Consider the following 22,544-nt stretch of genomic DNA (forward strand, 5'->3'; position numbering starts at 1 on the left):
AACCCTGCATTGTCATTCATCCATCGGCTTCCCATTTTCCAGTTCATAGTCGCAGTCGTAACCCAGCTGACATAAAGCGAAAGGCGAAAAACATTCTTTCTCCACTAAATCACAGAGCAGTGTTGCAAGTTTTCCTCAAACACAGCGAGCAAGTTCTGGCGATAACTGGAAACAAGGAAATGTCCTGTGCACTGACGCTGTAGTGCCATCTAGTGGGCAAGAAAGAGACAAATCCACACGAATGCAATGGTTTCAACCTAATATCAAGGCACGGGGTACTTTGGTTAGTCCCCCCTCACTCTCAACACATGATGTTTTTAACACATGTGCCGCATCAGCTCAGGGACGACACATATTGCGTGCCAATATGTGTCGGCACACAATAACCATCATTTTTTTTCCATCATTTTTTTCACCACAAACATCAATGAAATCTTTAAAAATTGGGGCGGGGGGGGGGGGGGGGGGGGGGGGAATTAACTGCACAAAGTACTCACACAAAAACTGCAATGTGCAATTAATATTTACTGAATGCTTCAGTGCATCAGTTGTTTGTCAAGCTTTAGCACATTTTTTTTTTACATTTTATTTTATTTTATTTTATTTTATGGAAAGGCACACACAAAAAGAGAAAGAAAGAAAAAATTTGTCAAAATTTAGTTGGTGGTGACGGTGATTGTTTAGTTGGTGTCTGTCAGGAGGTGTTCACCTGTTGAGCTAAGTGTTACTTTGTTTCACTGACGATGTTTTAAAATAAAACTAAAAATGATATCATTATTCTGTTTATATTCGAAAGTATCAAAGTATTCTAAACAGAGTAAAAGCTTATTGGACAGAGCTATACATCAGAGTTTAGTTGATATACATTGAAAACTGGCTTTTAACACACCTTACAAACATTAGAATCACAGAGAAATCATCATTTTATAAATCAGTGAAAGAGTTCCTCATTATCATCAGGAATCGTCACCATCACCTCTCTGTGAGGAGCAGAGAGCACTCGTGCTGCACATCCCACCTGTGTGCTGTGTTCACGTGAACCTGAGAGCACAGCTGTAGTGGTGACAGTGCATCTACTCTATGCATATGTACATGTGTGAACTGTTTAAATGATTTTCATTCTTGTATTCCAATTGTTTACAATCAGATAATCAAAAGCCTCCATACGATCACGTTTTCTAAAAGATTTGTGGTGGAAATCTGATATAAACCAAGACGTACACAAGCAGGTTGATTTTGTGAAAATTATTTACCTTTCAAAATGTGTTTATCAGCAGTAGTGATAATAACAGACTTTGAGGTGAAAAGCTGCTGACATTTACTACACACATCTTTAATAAGGAGCACAGTGTTGATTGCACATTTACCATGAGAATAAACCGTTATACCCACAATACTTGACAGAAATCGTCGTCGTTTTATTAGGTTGACAAATATCCCAATCGTAATATGACAGGCAAACGATTTAAGAACAGTTAAATCTACACGAACATTTATCTTCTGAATCAAAAAAAGCAATCAACAACAGTGTTTAAGACGAGTACCTGCTCTGAGATTTCTTCTTATACCCGACAAAGATACTGCACAACAACACCACAGACGACAGAATGACTGAAATCCTGATACCTTTGAGAAAAAAATGATAAAGAAGAGTATAATAATTTGAACAACTATAAAAAAAATAATAGACTCAACTGACTTTAAAACACTCCTAAATTCCTGGGATTAGATCCTGATTTCTCATTTAACTCTGTTAGAAGAAACATAAGCATTACAATCACAAAGTAGTCATCATTTTATAAATCAGTGACTTCAAAAGAGTTTCATCATCATCATGAATCTTCACAGTCACCTCTCTCTGAGGAGCAGAGAGCACTCGTGCTGCACATCCCCCCTGTGTGCTGTTGTTACGTGAACCTGAGAGCACCGCTGTAGTTTATTTACACCTATTTACATCTTAATGTCATAACTGGAAACAAAAACACTGTACACAAGTGAAATTACAAACACCATTTACCATAATTAATTAGCAGGACAAAAGTAAATATGTGGAACATGAGACAAAACATTATTACATATACTGCACATGTATACAATGTATATACAGTGTATAAAACACAGAGTACTGAATGAAAAAAACAATCAGCATTTGTGTTACACGTTCATCCGGCTGGTAACACCTTGTTATCCAGCATATTTGTTTCTGGCACTTAGCTGGTTCCACTTGTTTGAGAACCTTAAGGGTTAAACAAACAGTGATAGAAGACCTCATCCTGCTCCGTCGCGTTCCTGATTATTATGGAGCAGTTCTGTACAGTATGTTTAAACTTGAGCAAAGCCATGATTCACTCTCTGACCAGCAGTAGCGGTTTTTGATACGGGCGACACGGGCGGTTGCCCGGGGCGGCATCGTGGTGGGGGGCGGCATCACGGGCATCGGCAAAAATAAAAATAAAAAATACATTGCTCGTACTCATGCTGCCCCGACATCAGCCAGCGCATATTGGGAATGACATAGGCACCGATCGGTTTTCTATCGCCCGTTTGCGAGGTGCGCCTGCTGCTTGCGGCACAGGGAGGAGAGGGCGGGGCGGCGCGGTTTCACTGACCGGCTGGAGCAGCATCTAATAACCAACTCGCAAAATAAAACAAAATGAAAACAAACCAACAAACACGAAAACACCAGACATTATGATACAGACTTATAATTTGCAATTTGTTTTTTTCGAAATTCTATACGCGAAAAGTGAGCGCGAGAGCCCTCGGTGCGCCTGCTCGGTGCTGAAGTCAAAGTCAACTGTATTGTCATCTCCGCTGCATACAGTCCAGTATATAGAGAGACGACAAGGCTCCAGTTACAGCAGTGCAAGTAAATGAACAATAAATATAAGAAGAGTAAGAAAATAAATATACACGTTAGGACTCGGGGTAAAGGGATCAATAACAATTTAAAATGTATAATTTACAGTTTGCTGATTTAAAGTCTCACACACAACATGTCAAAAGGGGAGGGGGGGGGGGGGCGGCTGCTTCCAAATAGAGCACATTTCATTTATAATGTTGTAAATCCAAGCCCATTATGTATTCATGATTTGAATCCTGGGTTGTGTGAAATCCCAGAAATAAACCCTCGACAAAGTGAATCTGTGAACTAAGGTGTAGGTGTGTTAGATCATGTTGGGGTGATCCTTGGGTTGAGGGATGGGTGTTCATACTGGAGTGCAAAATTAAAACCAATGGAAGATGGACAAGAAAAGTTCAAAGCCATCAGGTCCTCAGTTTAGAAAAAAGAGAAAAGAAGAGGAGGAGAAATGAGCCAAAGACACAGGTAAGCAGATGTGTGATTGGATAATGGCAGCTCATCCTGAAACAATCAGAATCAGAATACTTTATTAATCCTTAAGGAAATTATGTGCGTTACAGTTGCTCCAAGAAGAAATGGTAAAAATAGTAACAGTAACAGACTAAACTCCAAACAATACATTATGTTACAGATTTTAATATTAATTAGTCGTTGTCAATTGTTGATTTGTCCTGTTCTCATTGTATGACAAATTATGATGGCTGTTTGGTATCCGTTTGCATACTATGCATACTCTCTCTCTTCTCATATGTGTGTGTGTGTTTCTCTGGTGAAATTCAGTATGGTTGCGCCCCAGGGTGGCTGTGGCTACAATGTAGCTGCCATCACCAGTGTGTGAATGGGTGGATGACTGGATGTGTAAAGCGCTTTGGGGTCCTTAGGGACTAAGCGCTATACAAACACAGGCCATTTACCAGGCCATAAGTTACTGACAATGTTTCATGTTAGCCACTCCTGCTGACTTTCAATTAATTAAAGTGAGTTAAATTTAACCCATGGGGTCAGAGCCGACCCCATTGGTTTACTAGGGAAACCATGGGGTCAAATCTCCAGGGTTAAAATATAAATATCTTTAACATGACAACAGAACATCACTTTTTATTGTAAATTTTTATTTTCTTGGATTTTCAATTTTTTTTTCAAATATTTAAAAAACAGTGTAAAAATTAGATAGCACCAAGTACATGAAAATGGAAATGTACAGGACAATAATATTATTTAATGGTTTGCAAATGTTTCAGTGCAACACATTTTAGTGCTTATTGAACTTTTGTGCTATTCTGCTAAGGAAGAACATGGTTACATGTTTCTAAATGTAAAAAGGAATAACAACATTTAAGACTGTTGAAAAATAAAATAAAATAAAAATACATGTGCTATAAATATATAGCACAGAGGATTATAAAAAAAATAGAATTGTAACAATTTTAACTGTCAATGTAAATGTAACAATTGACATTTTCTTTAGTACAACTTTAATGAAGTTATTTGTCAAATTTTAGCACCGTTGTTTTAGGTAACACACTCTTCTTGAAAAAAAAAGTAAACAAACAAAGTAAAGATTTTTCATTATGTAGTTTTGTTGCTGTTCATCACCACCACATGATGACCCAGATCATCATTTGGTGTCAGCAGGTACCCACTTGTCACGGTGTTTACCTGAAGATGTTTGAGTCCTTTAAATTAAAAAACAAAATCAAAGAAACAAGCATTATATCACTGCTCTGTCAATAATACAGAATCTAAAAATTCTAAACAAAGTAATAGCTTAGTGGAAAGACGCATCAGTTTGGTTGACATGCAGTTTACATTAGATTGTAAAAGAATAAAAAGCAGCTCTGGAGGTAAGTCAGAGAACCTCAAATGTCACAACATATTTTTATTTTTTACTTTCCATTGCATGTTGTACTACATTATAATTATGAGTTCACAATCTTAAAAGTCAACCTTTAATCAGTTGTAAAATGTTCCTCCAGCTATTTCTTACATGTTAAACTTATGGTGTCCGGTGGCAACATTTTTTAGATGCAATCAGACAAATCGAATCAAAAATAAGCTAAATATTGTCATGAAATTATTTCTATTATTTTCACACAATAATAAAATGTCACATTTTATTACTTCATTACATTTGATATGCTTACTATATTCTGTTGTTATTAAATGATAGGTTCATGAGCTTTTCTAATTATTGAAATATGTTTTAATTTATATTTAACAGTAACCCAACTTTTTCACAACTCGGGTTGTAACTTCGTGGGTCCAGAATGACGGATCAAGAGTGACTTACCCCTTTATTTCTCATTGTAGATTCAGGTAGGTATAACATTCATCTCAACCTGCCTGTGTGACTGACTCAAATATTCAAGAACAGTTAAATCTGCACAAATATTTATTAACTGGAAAAAAAAACAATCAACAACACTGTTTAAGACGAGTACCTGCTCTGAGATTTCTTTCTATACCAGACAAAGATGAGTGCAGTAACACAGGCCACCAACAACATCACAGACAACAGAATGGCTGAAATTCTGATTCCTTTGAGACAAACAGGAGAAAGGAGAATATAATAATTTGAGCAACTATGAAAAGACGATAGACTCAACAGGACAAAAACTACATTTAAAACACTGAAATTTTAACGCACCTAAATTCCTGGGATCAGATCCTGATTTCTCATCTAGCTCCGGTAGAAGAAACATAAAAGTTACAATCACAAAGTAGTCATCAATTTATAAATCACTGAGTTCAGTTTCTCACCGTTATGATGAGGAATCGTCTCCATCACCTCTCTGTGAGGAGCAGAGAGCACTCGTGCTGCACATCCCACCTGTGTGCTGTGTTTACGTGAACCTGAGAGCACAGCTGTAGTGGTGACAGTGAATGTAGCGTTGGTGTTGGACACACTGACAGTGTTGTACTGTGAGAAGCTGAGGTCTTGTTGTGAGACACTGAGTGTTACAGTGGGAGCAGGTCGACCAGTGGCTGAACAGGAAACAACCCACTCTTCAGTAGAGTTTGACTCTCTGACATCAACAACAGGTTCATGCAGCTCTGTGAAGGATCAGGAAATGTAAGGAATATCTCTTTAACTTCACCAGCTTCTTACATTTTCATATCCACTATATTAGTTTGAGTCTTCTGTGGTTGGTTAAAGAAGGTAAAAGTTCTTACCATAGACTTGGAGGCAGGTTCTACCAATGATTGAGCCTTCAGGATAAGTGTTAAACAGACAGTGATAGCATCCTTCATCCTGCTCTGTCACATTCCTGATGACTATGGAGCAGTTCTGTAGTTCAGTGTATTTAAACTCAACTTTATCTGTAAAGCCATCATTCACTCTCTGACCATAGTACTTGCTGTAGGTGGCGACATTTGTCTCCACATCAGGAGAGATTTTCTGCCATGTGACCTGAAGGATGTCTTTAGTCTCCAAGAGCTGACAGCTGAATTCAGCATCTTCTCCCACTGCTGCCAGCACAGTCTGCTGTGTTTGGACCACTGCTGTTAGAGCTGTAGGAGATACAGATCAAGATGTAAGGCACTTTGAATGTTCTAATGCAACAATTACATTAGCTCTCATTATTCCTGTATTTAACACCCAGTTTTACCTCCACTCTCACACTACTGTAAATAAGTAAAAAGGATTTTTAAAGCACTTTTAACAAAAAATAAAAAATCTCAAAGCACTTCACAATAAAATAAGAAATGAATATACAACATATTGATGTAAAAAAAAAGAAAAAAACTAATTAATTAAAAGCTGGTCTATCTAAAAATGTCTTCAGATGCTTTTTAAAACAGTTAATGGCGTCTCTACAGCATAAAAACAGTGGAAGAGCCCCGTTCTCACTCCCAAAGCGTAACATTTTACGCTAGGTGACAAATCGTCACCATATTACGTTTTCGGCTACCCACCACGTTCCTAAATGACGACCTCGGAAAAATAGGAAATATGAGAACCGTCTGGACTGAACCTACACATGTTCGCTCTTTTTCTTCAAATCGCTTAGAAACACGCTATTTAACATCATTAAAGTCCTGGTTAAGGTCAGGAATAAGGTTATGGTCAGGGCTAGGGATAAGGTTAGGTTTAGGGCTGAAATACAGGGCTGGAACGTCTACTACCGCGGGAGCGTCATTGCACTGGATTCCAGCAATAACCCGCCGCGTACCATAAGAACGCCGAAGGTCTCCTTTCGCGTTCCTCAGGAACGCCGCGGGACGTGACAAAACGTCGACATGTTACGCCTCGGGAGTGAGAACGCTCTGGGAAGAGAATTCCACGACCTGCCACTGTCTGAAAGACCGAATCACCCTGAGTTTTAAGTCGTGTGAGGCCACCAGCAGCCTCTCACATGATGACCTTAGAGCTCGGGAAGAGGAATGAACTTTCAGCAGGTCAGCTATATACTTGGGAGCTTGACCATGTAGCGCCCTAAAGGTTAAAATCAAGATTTTAAAATGAAACCTAAAATTTACTGGCAACCAATAAAGAGAAGCCAAAATTAGAGTGATATGTCTCTGGCGTAGGGGAGATCAGGTATGGCTGCAACCCCTTTTGCTTTAGCACTTGTAACTCAATTAAATTTGGGGCTAGAGCGCTCAAGCTTTTACACAAAATACCCACTTTTGTTTCCTATAAATGACATCTATTCAAAGCCCTGCAAGAATGCCACAGACCTTGTGTATTAACGTTAAATACATTGCATTTCTTTTTTACAATCTGCCCCAATATCTGGGTGGGTTGTAACACATGCTGGGGAGAATGGCAAACATTAGACAAAAGAAACAAAAAGGGAGTCCACACCGGAGAACATACTTCAAAAAAGGGGTTTATTGGAATACAAGAAGAGTCTCGATCTGTATTTCTCTGACTGATCATAATGTTTTCTGTTACATTAATTATGTTTCTCTTTCTTTGAGTTACCTGGTTTGGGGTGTGGCTGAGGACTTTAAAAACAAAATGTCAAAATACCAACCATGTGCTATCAGAAACAGGGGTGCTTAGGTTTATGTGCGCTATTCTGTGCTTATTTAGTACAGAATAGTCCCCCTCCACTATATTTAAGTGACCTGCTAGGGGGCTTGCTAATTATGTCTTTGAATTCTGTCCTTTTGCAATTTTTTTGAGTGTTAAAATAAAAATAAAAAACATTTTGAAGACATTTTTCCTGTGTCCTCTTTGCTGCTTGGTCCCTCACAATATTCTTTTAACTTTGTTACTTTTTTCCTGTTACTCTTCTGTCAGCTTTTGCAATGGTGTGCAGTATCAGCTCAGTGTTACATGGCAGAGTCGACATTCCTTTGTAACTGATGTTACTGACTCGCCCTTCGTTGAGACCTCCATCAGATGCCTTTTCTATTTTTAAATATCAGCAGGCACACCCCTATCAGTCTGTCTTTTCCACTATGAAGGCATGCTGTAAAAGTATATGCGTAAGCATATTTAAAATCAATTTTTACATTTTTCCGCTACAACACCACAAATACAAGGATATTTGCACACACTTGTGTAGAGATCAGTATCCTGTTTGCAACAACTGCCTTTTTGTGTTTGACAAAAGGCAAGTATTAACTCACAGGACATATGAGAGTCATAAGATTCATAACTCTGTCTGCATAAACACGCTTTCACTGAATTATGCCAGAGAATGCAGGAGAAACAAAAACCGGTTTGTGTTCACCCGTCACCAGTTAAATCATTTCCATGAATGTTAAATATGTTGTTAAAGTTAAAGAGTTTGTAGAATCAAATGTTAAAATGTGTCTTCTTAGTCTGGAATTTGTTCTATATATGGAAAAAAAAATTGACTGACCACTGGGGCAGCTGTTGGGGCTGAGTCTGAAGGCATTGATGATTTTACTGCCATGGGTGGAGGGCCAGTGGTCCAAGCTGTGCACGTCTATAAACCCCTCTTTAAATCATTGCAGGATGGAGAAACAGGAATTCTTGAGTGATGAAGACTGTTGTTTTGTCCTTAATGATGATCCTGCTAGATTTTTATACTCTTTGAATTCCCACCAATTGATGTTTCCTGAGTAAAAGGTGATTACAAAGTAGCTAAAGCCAGAGCCCTGGAATCGTAAGTGCAGAGACTAAACCAAGTTTATTATTATTATTATTATTATTATTATTAATAATAATAATAATAATAATAATAATAATAATAATAATAATAATAATATATAGTATACTATATTTATCCCCGTGGGGAAATTCCTCTCTGCATCTCGTGGCAGTCCTAGCCCGTTTGGCGCCCTGGGCGAACACTCCCTCTGGCGCCCCCCCCCCCCCCCCACACACACACACACACAAAACATATTAAGTAAGTAATAAAGTATTCTGATTCTTAATGTTTTAGGATACATGACCTGCCTTTGTTGACCGCAGCACAACGAGTTTCCCCTTGTTGCATGAGAGTCTGTGATGTTTTAAGACTTTGAATCGCGAGCCGATCACATTTCTCTGTAAAAATTTCAAGCACTTCAATAAACAAGCGAGCAATTCCACCTCTCATTGCGTAAAGTTGACAGCGCGTCAGGCAAATAGGCAGGCTCAATCCCCGGCCTCTAGCGACTGTGGAAGTCGCTACACTCCTCCTCTTCTTTTCTCTCTTTAAACTTTAAAAACGGGTTGTGTGTGAGACTTTAAATCAACAAAATATAAAATATACATTTTAAATTGTTATTGATCCCTTTACCCCGAGTCCTAAAGTGTATATTTATTTTCTTACTCTTCTTATATTTACTGTTCGTTTACTTGCACTGCTGTAACTGGAGCCTCGTCGTCTCGTCTCTCTATATGCTCGACTGTAAGTAGCGGAGATGACAATAAAGTTTACTTTGACTTCAGCAGCGAGCAGGCGCACGGAGGGCTCTCGCGCGTATAGAATAGAAAGTCTGTATCATAATGTCTGGTGTTTTCGTGTTTGTTGGTTTGTTTTTATTTTGACAGACAGAGAATCCCCCTCGCCGGCCCGTCCTCTCCTCCCTGTGCCGCAAGCAGCAGGCGCACCTCACAAACGGAGGGCGCCCTTACTCCCAGCAAATGGGCGATAGAAAACCGACGGTGCCTGTACCATCCCTATGCGCTGGCATGATGTCGGGGCAGCATGTGTACGAGCAATTTTTTTTTTTTTGCCGATGCCTGTTATGCCGCCCCCCACCACGATGCCGCCCCGGGCAACCGCCCGTGTCGCCCGTATCTAAAAACGCTACTGCCCCAATGATAGTAACGCCTAAATACTCAGCTACACACACAGAAAACACTCTTTTATGCTGCCTGTGGTTCCACCTGTATCACAACATTTTCTAAGAGGTTACTTCACCATAGCGACCTACCACCACTACAACAGAAATGTGCCATCACCTTATGAGGGAACAAAATTAATTCATTTTCACTGAAGTCTCAAAAGTCTCACAAAAAACTCATATAGTATAATCATTAGCATGCAGTCTCTTCTCACCTTTTTCAAAGGCTCCAAAAATAAAAACAGCAACAAGATAAGGTGAAACTCCAAAAAAGGACATTTCATATAAACTTTATTCAGGCTGACACTTTGTCTGGCACTGGGCTCAGCTACTACAGCAAACTGCCGCATGTGCCACTCCCCATGATCACTGAACAGCTGCAAATGATTTACATGTAGATCCAGGGCCGTGCAGAGACGTTTAAAGGGGCGGGTGCTCAAAGTTAAAAAGGGGCACATTGAACCAGGCTGAATAACAACAACACACATTCATCAAGAATCTAATATGGGCAACAAGGCAAAGCAAACGTAGCCTATGTTTTACCTGATGGGTACAATGTTGCTGTTGAGGTGTTTCTGCTGCTCCTGCTGCTGATAGGAGGGCAGGGCTGTGTTGATCTGAGACTGTAGGCATTAAAAAGTCCACAGGAGAGATGGTAGCTGATTAAACAAGTGTCATGAGATAATAACAAAATGCAAAGATTGGTGACAGCGCTTGGAACCATAAGGCAACAAAAATCTGTGAGAAATAATTTAGGCTCTGCCTGTGAATCACTCTTTGCTTCTCTTCTTCCTTCCATCATTTCATATATCACTCTCCACTTGCTGTCTATCTGAGAACAAGGCACAACTTGCTATTGCAATAAACTATAATCTAATTATCCACACCTAACAACTCTTGCACTTAATCTATAATAAAATGATGACAGAAAAATGTTATAGCACTGCCTTTAGTAGCCTCACACAGCTCCTACTGTTTCCTCCTCATGTCCTTACCAGCCATGTCTGCACAATGTTATATCATGAGTAATATTTTTTTTTAAAAATCCATCTAAATAAAACACACACATGCACGCACACACAGTGACATTTTAGACCTTCTTCAGAATACTGTATATACTATGGGCATCATGGTGCTGATCCAGAATCCTTACATTATTATTTATTACTAGAGCTACAATAATAAAGCAATGAGGAGGGGGAAGTAATAAATATGAAATAATGTCATTATGATGATTCCATTTGTTTCACTATCCACTCTGTGCAGGGGCAAAGCTTATTACACTTTTAAACTGTAGAGATACAATAATGTTACTGCTGTAACATCCAATTTTTGTCTTATTTAAAACATAAATCTAATATAATCTGTTTCTTAATGTATGTTTTTTTAAAATACAGCGTGTGTTTTTAATATATTATAATTATAATAATAATTATGTGGACATGCATATTAGATCGTTTTTTAGTGAAATATAATCCCCCCAGAAGGGCAGGAAATGCTCTGTAACTTACTTTAAAACTAAATATGTTCCCTCAAACGGTGACAGAGCTACAGACCCATGACAGCCTTACACAGGTAGCCAGCAGCTATGACCAGCACTACTTGTGCAGTTAATAAAAGGACAGGTAATGTTTGTCACGCTGTTGCACACACAGCACGCTCGTTTGTTTCAGTTCGTCAGTTGCAACAAGACAGCTTACCAACGTGTACGTAATAAGCCAATACTCCTGTGTGCTACACACTACAGTGCACGCTGTACACCTACTTACTGGGTTTGTCGCATCAGTCTGTGTCTCTGAGTTAACTTGTGTTTCTCCTACAGCTCCGGACCGCAACAAATGCGCGTGCTCTTTGTGAGCTCGTTCCCGGCTCGTAACCAGCGCGTTCTGCCATCAAGGGCGATCATTGGTTAAATGTGATCATGTGACTGATGCAAGCCAGATCCTTTTATTTAGCAAAACTGTGATTAATAGTTAAATATTATTGTTGAGGGGCACAGACAGGACTCCGCACGCACGCACACATTAAAAAAAATAATTGTTTTTTTTTTTTAAAAAGTTGCCTCAACAAAAGGGCACCTTGGGCACCCATCAGGAAAGGGGCGGGTGCTCAAGCCCCTCTAGCCCCCCACATCACATGGGCCAGCATCTGGCCAATCCACCACCTTTCATTCATTTCATTCATTGTTACAAAAAAAAAACAAAAAAACAAAACAAAAAAAAAACAACGGCCCATAAAAACGAAAAATCACAAGACATGGAAATTTTGTATTTACATTCAGTCTGAAAAAATGACATCTGCTATGTCGGCCTATATACTGAGTTACATGTGCAGCGGTACAAAGTTAACTGAGTCAAAGCATTAAGATTTTTGTGTTTCAAAACATGCTTTAATCCTTAAAATGAAAGTAAAACATACTTTCTCCACTACAACACAGAGCAGTGTCGCATGCTTTCCTCAAGCACGGTGAGCAAGTTTTCGTGATAAGTGAAAACGAGGAAATGTCCTGCGCACTGACGCTGTAGTGCCATCTAGTGGGCTCACTCGGCAAGAAATATAATCCACTCAAATGCAGTGGTTTTAACCCAGCATTACGGCACGGCGTGCTTTGGTTAGGCCCCCTTCACTCTCAACACATAGTGTGTTGAACTTTAACACGTGCTGCATCAGGTCAGGGACAACACATGTTGTGTGCATTTTGACACAATGTGTGCTTGTGTGCTTCCTCAGGAAGTTCAGTATGACACAGAGAACTTACAAAATCTCAAAAGTTTTATAGAGTTTTAGGTGAAAAGCTCATGACATTTACTACACACATCTTCGATAAAGAGCACAGTGTTGATTGCACATTTACCATGAGAATAAACCGTTATACCCACAATACTTGACAGAAATCGTTGATATCGTTTTAGTAGGTTGACAAATATCCCAACACTGAGTAATTTAAAGTTTGAACAATGTATATGTTGATTTAAAAAAAAAAACAACCTATTGTTTTATTGACCAGTAAATGTCTCAACATGCTCCCCATGAATAAGCCGAGACCCCCAGTGGCCGTTTTTTGCAACTTCAGGTTTTCATGGTTGCTTGTATTAGGAGGAATTACTGCAATAAAAGCAATTTAATCGATCAGCTAAAATTATTGATGAGAACAATTTCAGGTTAGTCACTCCTGCTCATTCTTACACTTTTTGTTTCAAGTAGCTTAATGTTAAAAAATCTGCCAAAAACACAATATTGAATAAATATAAAAATAGATAAATAAAAGCAGAAACTACTGAAGTAGAAACTGCAACATGAGGAAAAATGAATGCTTTGTGTGTGAGTGTTTTTCTTTTATCTTTTCAAATTTTGTTAAAAAAAGACCAAAAACAAAAACAGAAGATGGACCAGTAGAAACAATTTGTCAAAACATTTCTTGCTGGTAAAGGTGAAAGTCGTGGATCGTGGTGTAATCGCTGAAACCTCTATTAAGATGATCCAGATCTACAAACACCAGAAAAAGAAAAATATTGCATGTCACTCTTAAGGTTGCAAAATCAGAGTATTCTGGAAAGAGGGATGGCTTGGAAAAAACAAATACAAGTTCATCAGAGTTTGATTAGTCAGAAGATGAGCTCTCTCTGTGACAGACAACAGATTTAACAGTTAAATCTGCGCAAACATTTATCAGCTGAAACAAAAACAAACAAACAACAACATCGTTTAAGACGAGTAGATTTCTTTCTATACCAGAAAAAGATGAGCGCAGCAGCACAGAGCACCAACAACACCACAGACGACCGAATGGCTGAAATCCTGGTTCCTTCGAGGCAAACAGCAGAAAGAAGAGTATAATAATTTAAACAACTATCAAAAGTCAATAGACTCAATGATAAAACTTACTTTAAAACATACAAATGTTAACACACCTAAATTCCTGGGATTAGATCCTGATTTCTCATCTAGCTCTGGTAGAAGAAACATAAGCATTACAATAACAGTAGTCATCATTTTATAAATCAGTGACTTCAAAAAAGTTTCTCACCATCATCATCATCATCAGGAATCGTCACCATCACCTCTCTGTGAGGAGCAGAGAGCACTCGTGCTGCACATCCCACCTGTGTGCTGTGTTTACGTGAACCTGAGAGCACAGCTGTAGTGGTGACAGTGAATGTAGCGTTGGTGTTGGACACACTGACAGTGTTGTACTGTGAGAAGCTGAGGTCTTGTTGTGAGACACTGAGTGTTACAGTGGGAGCAGGTCGACCAGTGGCTGAACAGGAAACAACCCACTCTTCAGTAGAGTTTGACTCTCTGACATCAACAACAGGTTCATGCAGCTCTGTGAAGGATCAGGAGATATCATCAACGTGTTCTTACAAACACACCAGCTGCAAACACATTTATGTCAAGATGGTAAAAGTTCTTACCGTAAACTTGGAGGCAGGTTCTACCAATGAAGGAGCCTTCAGGATAAGTGTTAAACAAACACCTATAGCAGCCTTCATCCTGCTCCGTCACATTCCTGATGACTATGGAGCAGTTCTGTAGTCCAGTGTATTTAAACTCAACTTTATCTGTAAAGTCAGTATTCACTTTTTGGCCAAAGTACTTGTTGTACGTGGCAACATTTGTCTCCACGTCATGTAAGCTTTTCTGCCATGTGACCTGGAGGACGTCTTTAGTCTCCAAGAGCTGACAGCTGAATTCAGCATCTTCTCCCACTGCTGCCAGCACAGTCTGCTGTGTTTGGATCACTGCTGTTAGAGCTGTAGGAGTTAAAGATCAAGGCACTTTAAATATTCAGTTCAAGTCCAACCCTTACTCACACCGAATGTAACACATGTAACACACACTTATACCTTCATTCTCACACTCACATGCTGCCCAAGTAGTTCTGATGCTAAATAAACGAAAGTATCAAAGAAAATGTTTTTCGTATTAACTGAATGTGTACCAGTCAAGTACATTTCGTTTGACCAGATTCCATTCAATGCAACACTTTACATTTTTCTTATGAGATCACACTTTTTCTTTGCTAACCTCTTCCTTTGAGTACTTTCCTCTAGCCCACACTCTTCCTTCTTAAATTAGTAAATACTCTTAAATGAGTAAATAAACCATCATGTGGATAAGAGAGAAACAAAGAGACCGTTGAATTGTCAGCAGCTCTTAAGAAATCTCACCTCCTTTAAGTTTATTACCTCCTTCTGCTGCTCCGCTTGACAGGAACCACCCGTCAAATCTACTTTCTGCAGTGAAATCCACTTCACTACAGAAGCTCACCACAGAGCAATAAATCGCCACGCATTAAGTGTCATAAAGAAAACACAGTATCTCCCTCACCTTTAGAAAAGATGGCCACCAAAGACATGACGATTATGACTGCGAGAGAATTCAACAGACAGCCTGTTCAAGAATAAATGATTTCAAATGGGCCCCTTACCTTCAAAACAGGAGGGGGCGGGGTGCTTCCTGATAAAGCTAATTTCATTCATAATATCGTCAATCCAAGCCCATTATGTCACAATTAATTCTTCCTGGTTTGTGCCAATCGCAGGGGAAAAACGATACAAACCAAATGTGCGCACTAAGGTGCAGGTCTATTAGTTTACGTTATGACGATTCTCCGATTGGGAGGGGTGTTGTTACGGCGTGCAAAATGAACACCGATGGAAGATGGACAAGAAAAGGTCAAAGCCATCAGCTGCTCAGTTTAGAAAAGGGAGAAGAGGAGGAGAAGCGAGCGATGTGTCATCATGGAGAATGTGTGACGAATTATAATAGCTGTTGGTTGGCTGTTTGCATACTGTGCTACGCTAAAACCGGATGACAGTATAATGCTGTAGTCTAGCTGACTTTGCAAAACAACAAAAATCCTCACACTATTAAGTTGCATTATTTAGGAACTTACTGTAATTACAAAGTAATGTATTACAATAGTCATGAACACCACAACTCCATGAAAGCATGGAAAAAATGGTAGTGAGGATTAAAAAGGTGAAACAATTAGCAAACAAGAGACGGCACTTCTGCAGGCTGAGAAAATAAGATAGAGAGCAGTACTGACTCATAATGCAGGAGTGCATTAACCTTGTCCAGAAAGGCTCTTGCAGTCACAGCAGCTACCATGTTACCATGTACAAAACAAACTAGCAGGATCACTTCAACAATGGTTGATGATGTCAAGCTTGGAAATTTTTTTCTCCATAACTCTAGATTGCACTCCAGATAGCCGCACTGAACATCTGTCGGTTGTGATTCGGATTGTGTCATTACAAGAGAAAATAGTGAAAGAGGCTTTGATTGAGTTGAGAAACCACACCAAAGCCCAGTCTTTGTCTGAGGAGGTGGGATTATACAGATTCAGCATTTGTACAAGGGTGTGGTATGACATCCTGAACCAAACCCACCATGTGAGCAAACTCATGCAGTCTCCCAACATGCATGCGATGTAGCAGTCAACCTGCTCAAAAAGACAGAGCGAGGTCTCTACAGCTACAGGGCAACAGGCTTTGATTCTGCACAAATGTCAGCCAAGGATATGTGTGAGGACATGAACATAGAGGCTGTTCTGCCACAGAAAAGACTGAGATCTACAAAGCAGCACTTCTCTTACAAATCATTTGATGAGCCATTGAGTGATGCCTTAAAGAAGCTGTAGGTGACCTTTTTAATGTTGCTGTTGATGCTGCAGCGTCTTCCATCCAAGCGGGATTCACCACATTAGAAAACTAAGTACTAACACATTTTCCAAATCTCTCAAATGATGACCTCACTGAACAGTGTGAGGCCCTCAGTGCTACTTTGCTTTTTCAAGGCCAATTAGAGTTGGATGCCAGAGATTACGAATTTGCCTGACTTAGCATCAACATCGCTGACCTCTCTTGAGCTGCTGAACGTTTTGCATGACAAATGTAACCACATTTCTGGACTGCTCTGAGAATTGTAGTCACTCTGCCTCTGACTGTGGCTTCAGGAGAGAGGAGCTTTTCAAAGCTGAAGCTTGTGAAGAGATATCTGAGGTCCACTATGTCTCAGGAACGCCTCACTGGCGTTGCCATCATCAGCATCAATCATGCAATTGCTGACCAGATTTCATATGATGACATTATTGATGACTTTGCACCAAGGGAGGCAAGAAAGGTTCTGATTTAGATGACAATTATTTCGTATCAGTGTGTGTTATGCAAAGTGCAATCATGTTAATTCTGCAATTTGGGAATGCCTTATTCTAATTGCGTCTGCCATTTTTACTTATTTAATATTATAATGTTATAAGCATGTCTTATTTTGACTTCTGTGTGTGCCTGTTTCACAATTAAAGATCAGTTTCTTCCAATTTACATTTAAGTTACTATATTTGCTGATTTGTTTATAAATTCCATCTTATACACTAAGTTTATTTTCCCAGAAACCACATGCCAAATCTCACTGTATGTCCTGTCTGCAGTGAAGTACACTTTACTTTATACGATCACCACACAGCAAACTGACTACAGCAAATCAGCACGCATTTAGGTCGTAAAGAAAACAGTCGCTCACCTTCTGAAAAAAATCGCCAGCAAAGAAGAGACCAGTGTGATTGTACGCCCAGCCATGTCCCTTTCATTAATAACAGCAACATGACATATTACGCTCAGTGTGATATCACTGATTCCATAAGATTCAATATTTTGCAAAACGTCTGCTATTGTACAACACACTTATTCCTCGTTGTCCCCTCTTCTGTGTGTAGTGGAATAGACCATTGTGCATAAGTTACTTTCACTGGTTGAATGGTGCACATAAAGACTTCTGTGCCAAACACATTCAAAACTTTCACCTTTTGTTCCATACTTCCACTGACATCACTGAATCACGTGGCTCCTTTACATAAGTCAAACTTTCTGAACAGTCTAAAAAACAAAATAAGTCAAATTAATTAACATTAAAAACATACAGAAATGTCGGAAATCACTTTCTGGCACAACATCCAGCAAAGAGGGACTCGTGGAAATGGGTCGAACAGAAAGGAGTGGGTGTGGGTTAATCAATGGGCGCCGTTTATGGGCACCGACCAGGGAGTAACGGGAAGGAGAGGGTGGTTACGGAGCTGATCAGTTATTGATTCTGACAGACTGAAGCACAAACTCAACTTACGTTGCTTTTTTTTCTGAGAGCTTTGTGAGTTTAAGCATCATGTATACGATCTCTTCGGTGGCCTTTGAATACAGAAGGATATTTTGAAAGTAGCGCCGTTGTTTCCTGCATGTGTTGCTGAATGTAGCTAGCTAGTTAAACATCAACACTAACTCCGCTTACTTCTAACAGCAAAACATAAAGTCGTCATGTCAACAGCATCTGAAAAAATTATTTTTGGTGGTTTTTATGTGCTGCAATTTTGTGTTGTGCGTGTACTTGGTGTTTGGTGTATTTTCATTCATTAATCTCTTTCACCGTGTGAGGTGCATTTACCCACATCCTCATCCAGCAACACACAGCAACATGCTATCACTGTTATGAAACACCATGCTGTTTTTAGAGGAAATACTCAGGTACTTAGTACCGATAAAGTGTCAAAAATGTACTCGAAGAATGACAAATGTAGTTAAAGTGCAACTGTAAAAGCACATTACACAGATTCAAGTCAACTTAATGCATGAACTGATTCTAGGCTCTGAGGTCACAGCAAGAATAAATTATTTCAAATGTAAGCCAGCCAGTGTTTACATCCACTTAGGAGACGCACAGCCTCATAAAACATGATCTGAAATACAAAACCGAAGCACTTTTACATTCCACAACTGACTTTCAGCCAGGGGCGTAATTTCCAGGGGGGTTAGGGGGGTTATGATCCCCCCCCCCCCCCCCCCCAATAATCAGATCCAACCAATATAGCCCCCCCAATAAAAGTATGAATTATCTTGCAAAAATAGGCTGTTGATTTTCTTTACTCATTTCAGTTATTACCAGCAAAATAGTTGCATTTTTAATCATCTGGGAATTTACCCAGATTTAATTACCCCCCCCAATGTTCAGCACAAAGTTACGCCGATGCTTTTAGCTCATAGTGTATTAACCCACTATCGCTTTCAAACTGGCTTTCTTTAGCCCCTCCCATTTCTGCATAAAGAGTAAAAGGAAAAAACAAACATTCATCAGTGAAGTTTTGGTGAAATGATGGTTCCTTCTTAAGAAAAAAGCAACCAGTTATTTTCTTCAGCAGGTGTCATCACACAAAAAAGACTGTATTCTTGCATATGACAGTGTTGACGAGACTGCACACTTTAGTGATACCATCAACATATACTGTTAATGGTTCATTCTATTGACCTAATTGGACCAAATTAAAAGAGATTCACCAAACTGCTGGATTATTCTTAAATTGCTTTTTCAAAGTTTTAGCATTTAATTTCAACACGAAATCTTGGCCATCAGCACAAAACCTACAAGTGTAAAGACATACCCGCGAAAGGAACAAAGCTTTGTCAAAATCCATGGTGACATGAAATAGGAGTACTTTTATAGGCATCTAACCAGGAAAACAAGAATATTTTAATTATCGTTCAACAAGTACTGCATCAGAGCATCTCGTACTCCTCTGCAATGAAAATCACAAGAAGTCTCATAAGTCTCTCCATGATTTTCACGCAGATTGTTCAGAGAACTACAATTCTCTTTCCAGACAGAAACAGGAGTAAAACCTTTGCTTATATTGTTTTTGTTTGTTTGTTTTTTGTTAGGCTCTTTCACACTCCTTCATCATGTGTGTTCATTGTTGAGCCACTAATTTGCGCTGTTCCTTGTAGGTCATTATTGAAAGGAACTCACTGCAACTTTCTATATAAATTGGGACACTGTTAGTAGAGAAAATAGAAACGGAACAGGACAGCCGTGCTCTGCCAGCACCACACCTGTTATTAACATATTTAAAGTGAAAATTAATATTAATTACCCCTGATAGTCCCTAATCCCCTCTTAAATACTCATCTGCACTCACTTTAAAGAATTTTCTTTCAAAAGGTCTAACTTACATATTATCATTAATGTGCAGTTTCTTCTCAACTTACTCAAAGGCTCCAGGAATTAAAACAGCAACAGCATAATGTGAAACTCCGAGCACTGACATTTCATCCAAACGTTATGTACTCAAACTAATTTTCAGTGTCTGGTTCGTCACCTCAGCGCTTCAGGTCAGAAGCGCAGCAAACACGAGAGCAGTTTCTAATGTCTCACTGAGTGGGCCAAAGTCTCCCACTCTACATCGTTATAACGAGGCCAGAGATCTTTCTGATGTATCTTGAGTCGATCTGTCCCTGTGTTAATGAAAATAATGTTTCTGCGCAGGGTGCGTAAATGTGCATGTCTTTTTCAGCAGGCTGTGTGCTCCGGGTACTTATAAAAATTCTAGTTTCTAAGGTATAAAATACGTAGTAGTCCATTCCTCTTTTTACATTCCAATATACTGTATCTCCAAAGTACGTTCGTCTTGCAACTACCACCACACGGCAGACAAGACAAAACTGAACCGCAGTGGTCTGCACAGGGCACACATGTCAGGCACACGCGCGCGCGGACACACAGAGACACACGTGTGCAATTCTTACAACTGCGATGTTTCTTAAGACACAACAGTCAATGTATGTAATAAACCTATTTGCGCACAGCTGACCACTTATCTTAGAACTTATCTTTTTCTCTCTCTCCTCGCAGTTCAAGAGCAAGACCAGATTAATGCGTTTCCTCCAAAACCAGAAAACCTGTCACAGCAGCTTCACCCACCACTCTTAATGGGTTGTGTGCTTGTAACAAATTAATGGACGTGATCTGTCATTGTGTAAAAACGTCTAACTCGCATGCTGCCACACACCTATGTGTGTAATATTAATGTACACTTTTTACTCACCTTTGTGAAAGAGTCCACAAGTAAAAACGGCAATAACGTAGTTTACAGTTCCAAACTGTGACATCTTCACTCCATACATCCCTCCAAAGATTGAAACAAGCGCAAGACGCTTCCACGGTGATGCCTAAAGTATTCTTCACGAGAGCACATAAGCCAACAGCAAAAATGATATGTGCGGGAGAATATTACAATATCTTAATTCAGTACAATCCTAGTCAACACGCATCGCCTAATTACCGCTGTTAACTGCGCGTGTAACCCGGTTTTCCCCTCCTCTCATTCTCTTTATATTGTGCAATCCTCGCTCTCCACCAGACGAAGTGTTTTCCTGTCTCCTCTGCTCAACCCGCTACTGTACTCGATGAAAGAGTAAATGAACGCTTGAGCACTCATATATCAGAGGTAACGGCCTACTTTGTTTTCTTTCTGCAAAGGTAATATAAATGACACATGAAATGAAATCCCGTACATAGAAATCACAAGCACTCCGTGTGTTGGTGGTAGAAACTAGAATCAGCAAACTGATGTGCTGCCAAGTATCTGTGTACTACAGCTGTGCAATGTTTCAATCAAACACTTCTCCAGGCACAGTTTATTCTCATAAATAGATTTACTGTAGCAGGTGAGAGAGAAAAAAATCATAAACATGAAATAGATAGCAGGAGGAAACATCTGATGCTTCCTAAGAAAAAATATCACATTAACTTCTAAACTGAGAGAATTTGAGAACCAGTATGTGAAAAGCCTCGCTTCTGCCACATTTTGGTTGGGTGTATTATGAATGTGTGGATGCATTTATCAGATAGGAATATTGTTTCTCCGTGATTCCAGGTCAAAACATCTTACCTTTAGACTTGGAGGCAGCTTTGTGAAACTAACAGACTTTATCTCTCTGCCACCTTCTTGGTGACTGTTGAGCAGTTCTGCAGTGCACAATTTTTAAACTCCAATTTCTTTGTAAAGTCTGGATTCGCTTGTTGACCAAAGAACTTGTTGGCAGTCATCTTTCTTTTCTGTTAAGATTTTCTGCCATATGACTTGAGGGACATGTTCAGAATGCATGAGCTCAGGATTTCTGCTATTGCCAGTCTGCTGTAGATCTGCACGGAGAAAATGGCAGGACTGTTACTGGTGCAGGGCTTAAGCCGTGTCCGACACAGAACGATTAAAACATTGACAGGACTGAAATTACAGTGAAACTCAGCACTCCACGTCACACGCTTCTTAAACTGAAGGTAACGAATCATTTTACAACCAAATCAAACTGATACAGAAAACAAATTATTTGTCTTACTTTTGGAACAAAAAACGCCATCAAAGAAAATATAAATATGACTGTACGCTCTGCCATTGGCCCGCCAAAATTCAAAACACATGGCTCTTGAATCAGTAGGTGTTCCGCTCAGTCAGGCTACAGTCTCACTGAGTGAGTGCGTGCGTCAAAACAGCAAATTAAATAGGGCCTCCTCCATTAATAAAAGTGACATGACATATCACAAATTTCACTTAAATAGCTAACGAGTCATCGATTTCATAGGTATTTGCTTTTTACAA

General features: G+C 39.4%; 2 protein-coding genes across 3 annotated transcripts; both read right to left on the minus strand.

Moving 5' to 3' along the window:
* Window positions 1–4,062: 4,062 nt before the first annotated feature.
* Window positions 4,063–13,933, minus strand: LOC113016229 (OX-2 membrane glycoprotein-like). 2 transcript variants are annotated; one of them, XM_080297501.1, is made up of 9 exons: window positions 13,850–13,933; window positions 11,887–13,603; window positions 10,661–10,740; window positions 6,038–6,376; window positions 5,624–5,917; window positions 5,511–5,543; window positions 5,305–5,401; window positions 5,154–5,218; window positions 4,063–4,539 (listed from the first exon to the last, which is right to left on the minus strand). In XM_080297501.1, exons 2-8 carry the CDS (start codon window positions 11,898–11,900, stop codon window positions 5,176–5,178), a joined length of 900 nt encoding a protein of 299 aa, XP_080153627.1. In that variant the 5' UTR covers window positions 11,901–13,603; window positions 13,850–13,933; the 3' UTR covers window positions 4,063–4,539; window positions 5,154–5,175. The 2 variants fall into 2 exon arrangements, with proteins under 2 accessions (XP_080153627.1, XP_026014689.2); XM_026158904.2 differs by lacking the exons at window positions 10,661–10,740; window positions 11,887–13,603; window positions 13,850–13,933 and adding an exon at window positions 10,333–10,491.
* A 119-nt stretch (window positions 13,934–14,052) lies between these two features.
* LOC113016555 (OX-2 membrane glycoprotein-like) lies at window positions 14,053–15,476 on the minus strand. The gene is made up of 3 exons (XM_080297776.1): window positions 15,449–15,476; window positions 14,533–14,871; window positions 14,053–14,444 (listed from the first exon to the last, which is right to left on the minus strand). Exons 1-3 carry the CDS (start codon window positions 15,474–15,476, stop codon window positions 14,128–14,130), a joined length of 684 nt encoding a protein of 227 aa, XP_080153902.1. The 3' UTR covers window positions 14,053–14,127.
* Between the last annotated feature and the right edge of the window lie 7,068 nt (window positions 15,477–22,544).

The sequence above is a fragment of the Astatotilapia calliptera genome, chromosome 23 (assembly GCF_964374335.1).
Source record: "Astatotilapia calliptera chromosome 23, fAstCal68.1, whole genome shotgun sequence".
In the NCBI taxonomy this organism is placed as follows: domain Eukaryota; kingdom Metazoa; phylum Chordata; class Actinopteri; order Cichliformes; family Cichlidae; genus Astatotilapia; species Astatotilapia calliptera.

Excerpts from the sequence above, each read along its gene's own strand:
- LOC113016229 (XM_080297501.1), bottom strand. Across the intron at positions 5,918-6,037 it reads AACCTGCCTCCAAGTCTATG|AGCTGCATGAACCTGTTGTT; the intron begins GTAAGAACTTTT and ends GATCCTTCACAG. Across the intron at positions 5,544-5,623 it reads GACGATTCCTCATCATAACG|ATGAGAAATCAGGATCTGAT; the intron begins GTGAGAAACTGA and ends TACCGGAGCTAG.
- LOC113016555 (XM_080297776.1), bottom strand. The coding sequence starts at position 15,476 with ATGTCTTTGGTGGCCATCTTTTCTAAAG. Across the intron at positions 14,872-15,448 it reads GGTGGCCATCTTTTCTAAAG|CTCTAACAGCAGTGATCCAA; the intron begins GTGAGGGAGATA and ends TAACTCCTACAG. Across the intron at positions 14,445-14,532 it reads AACCTGCCTCCAAGTTTACG|AGCTGCATGAACCTGTTGTT; the intron begins GTAAGAACTTTT and ends GATCCTTCACAG.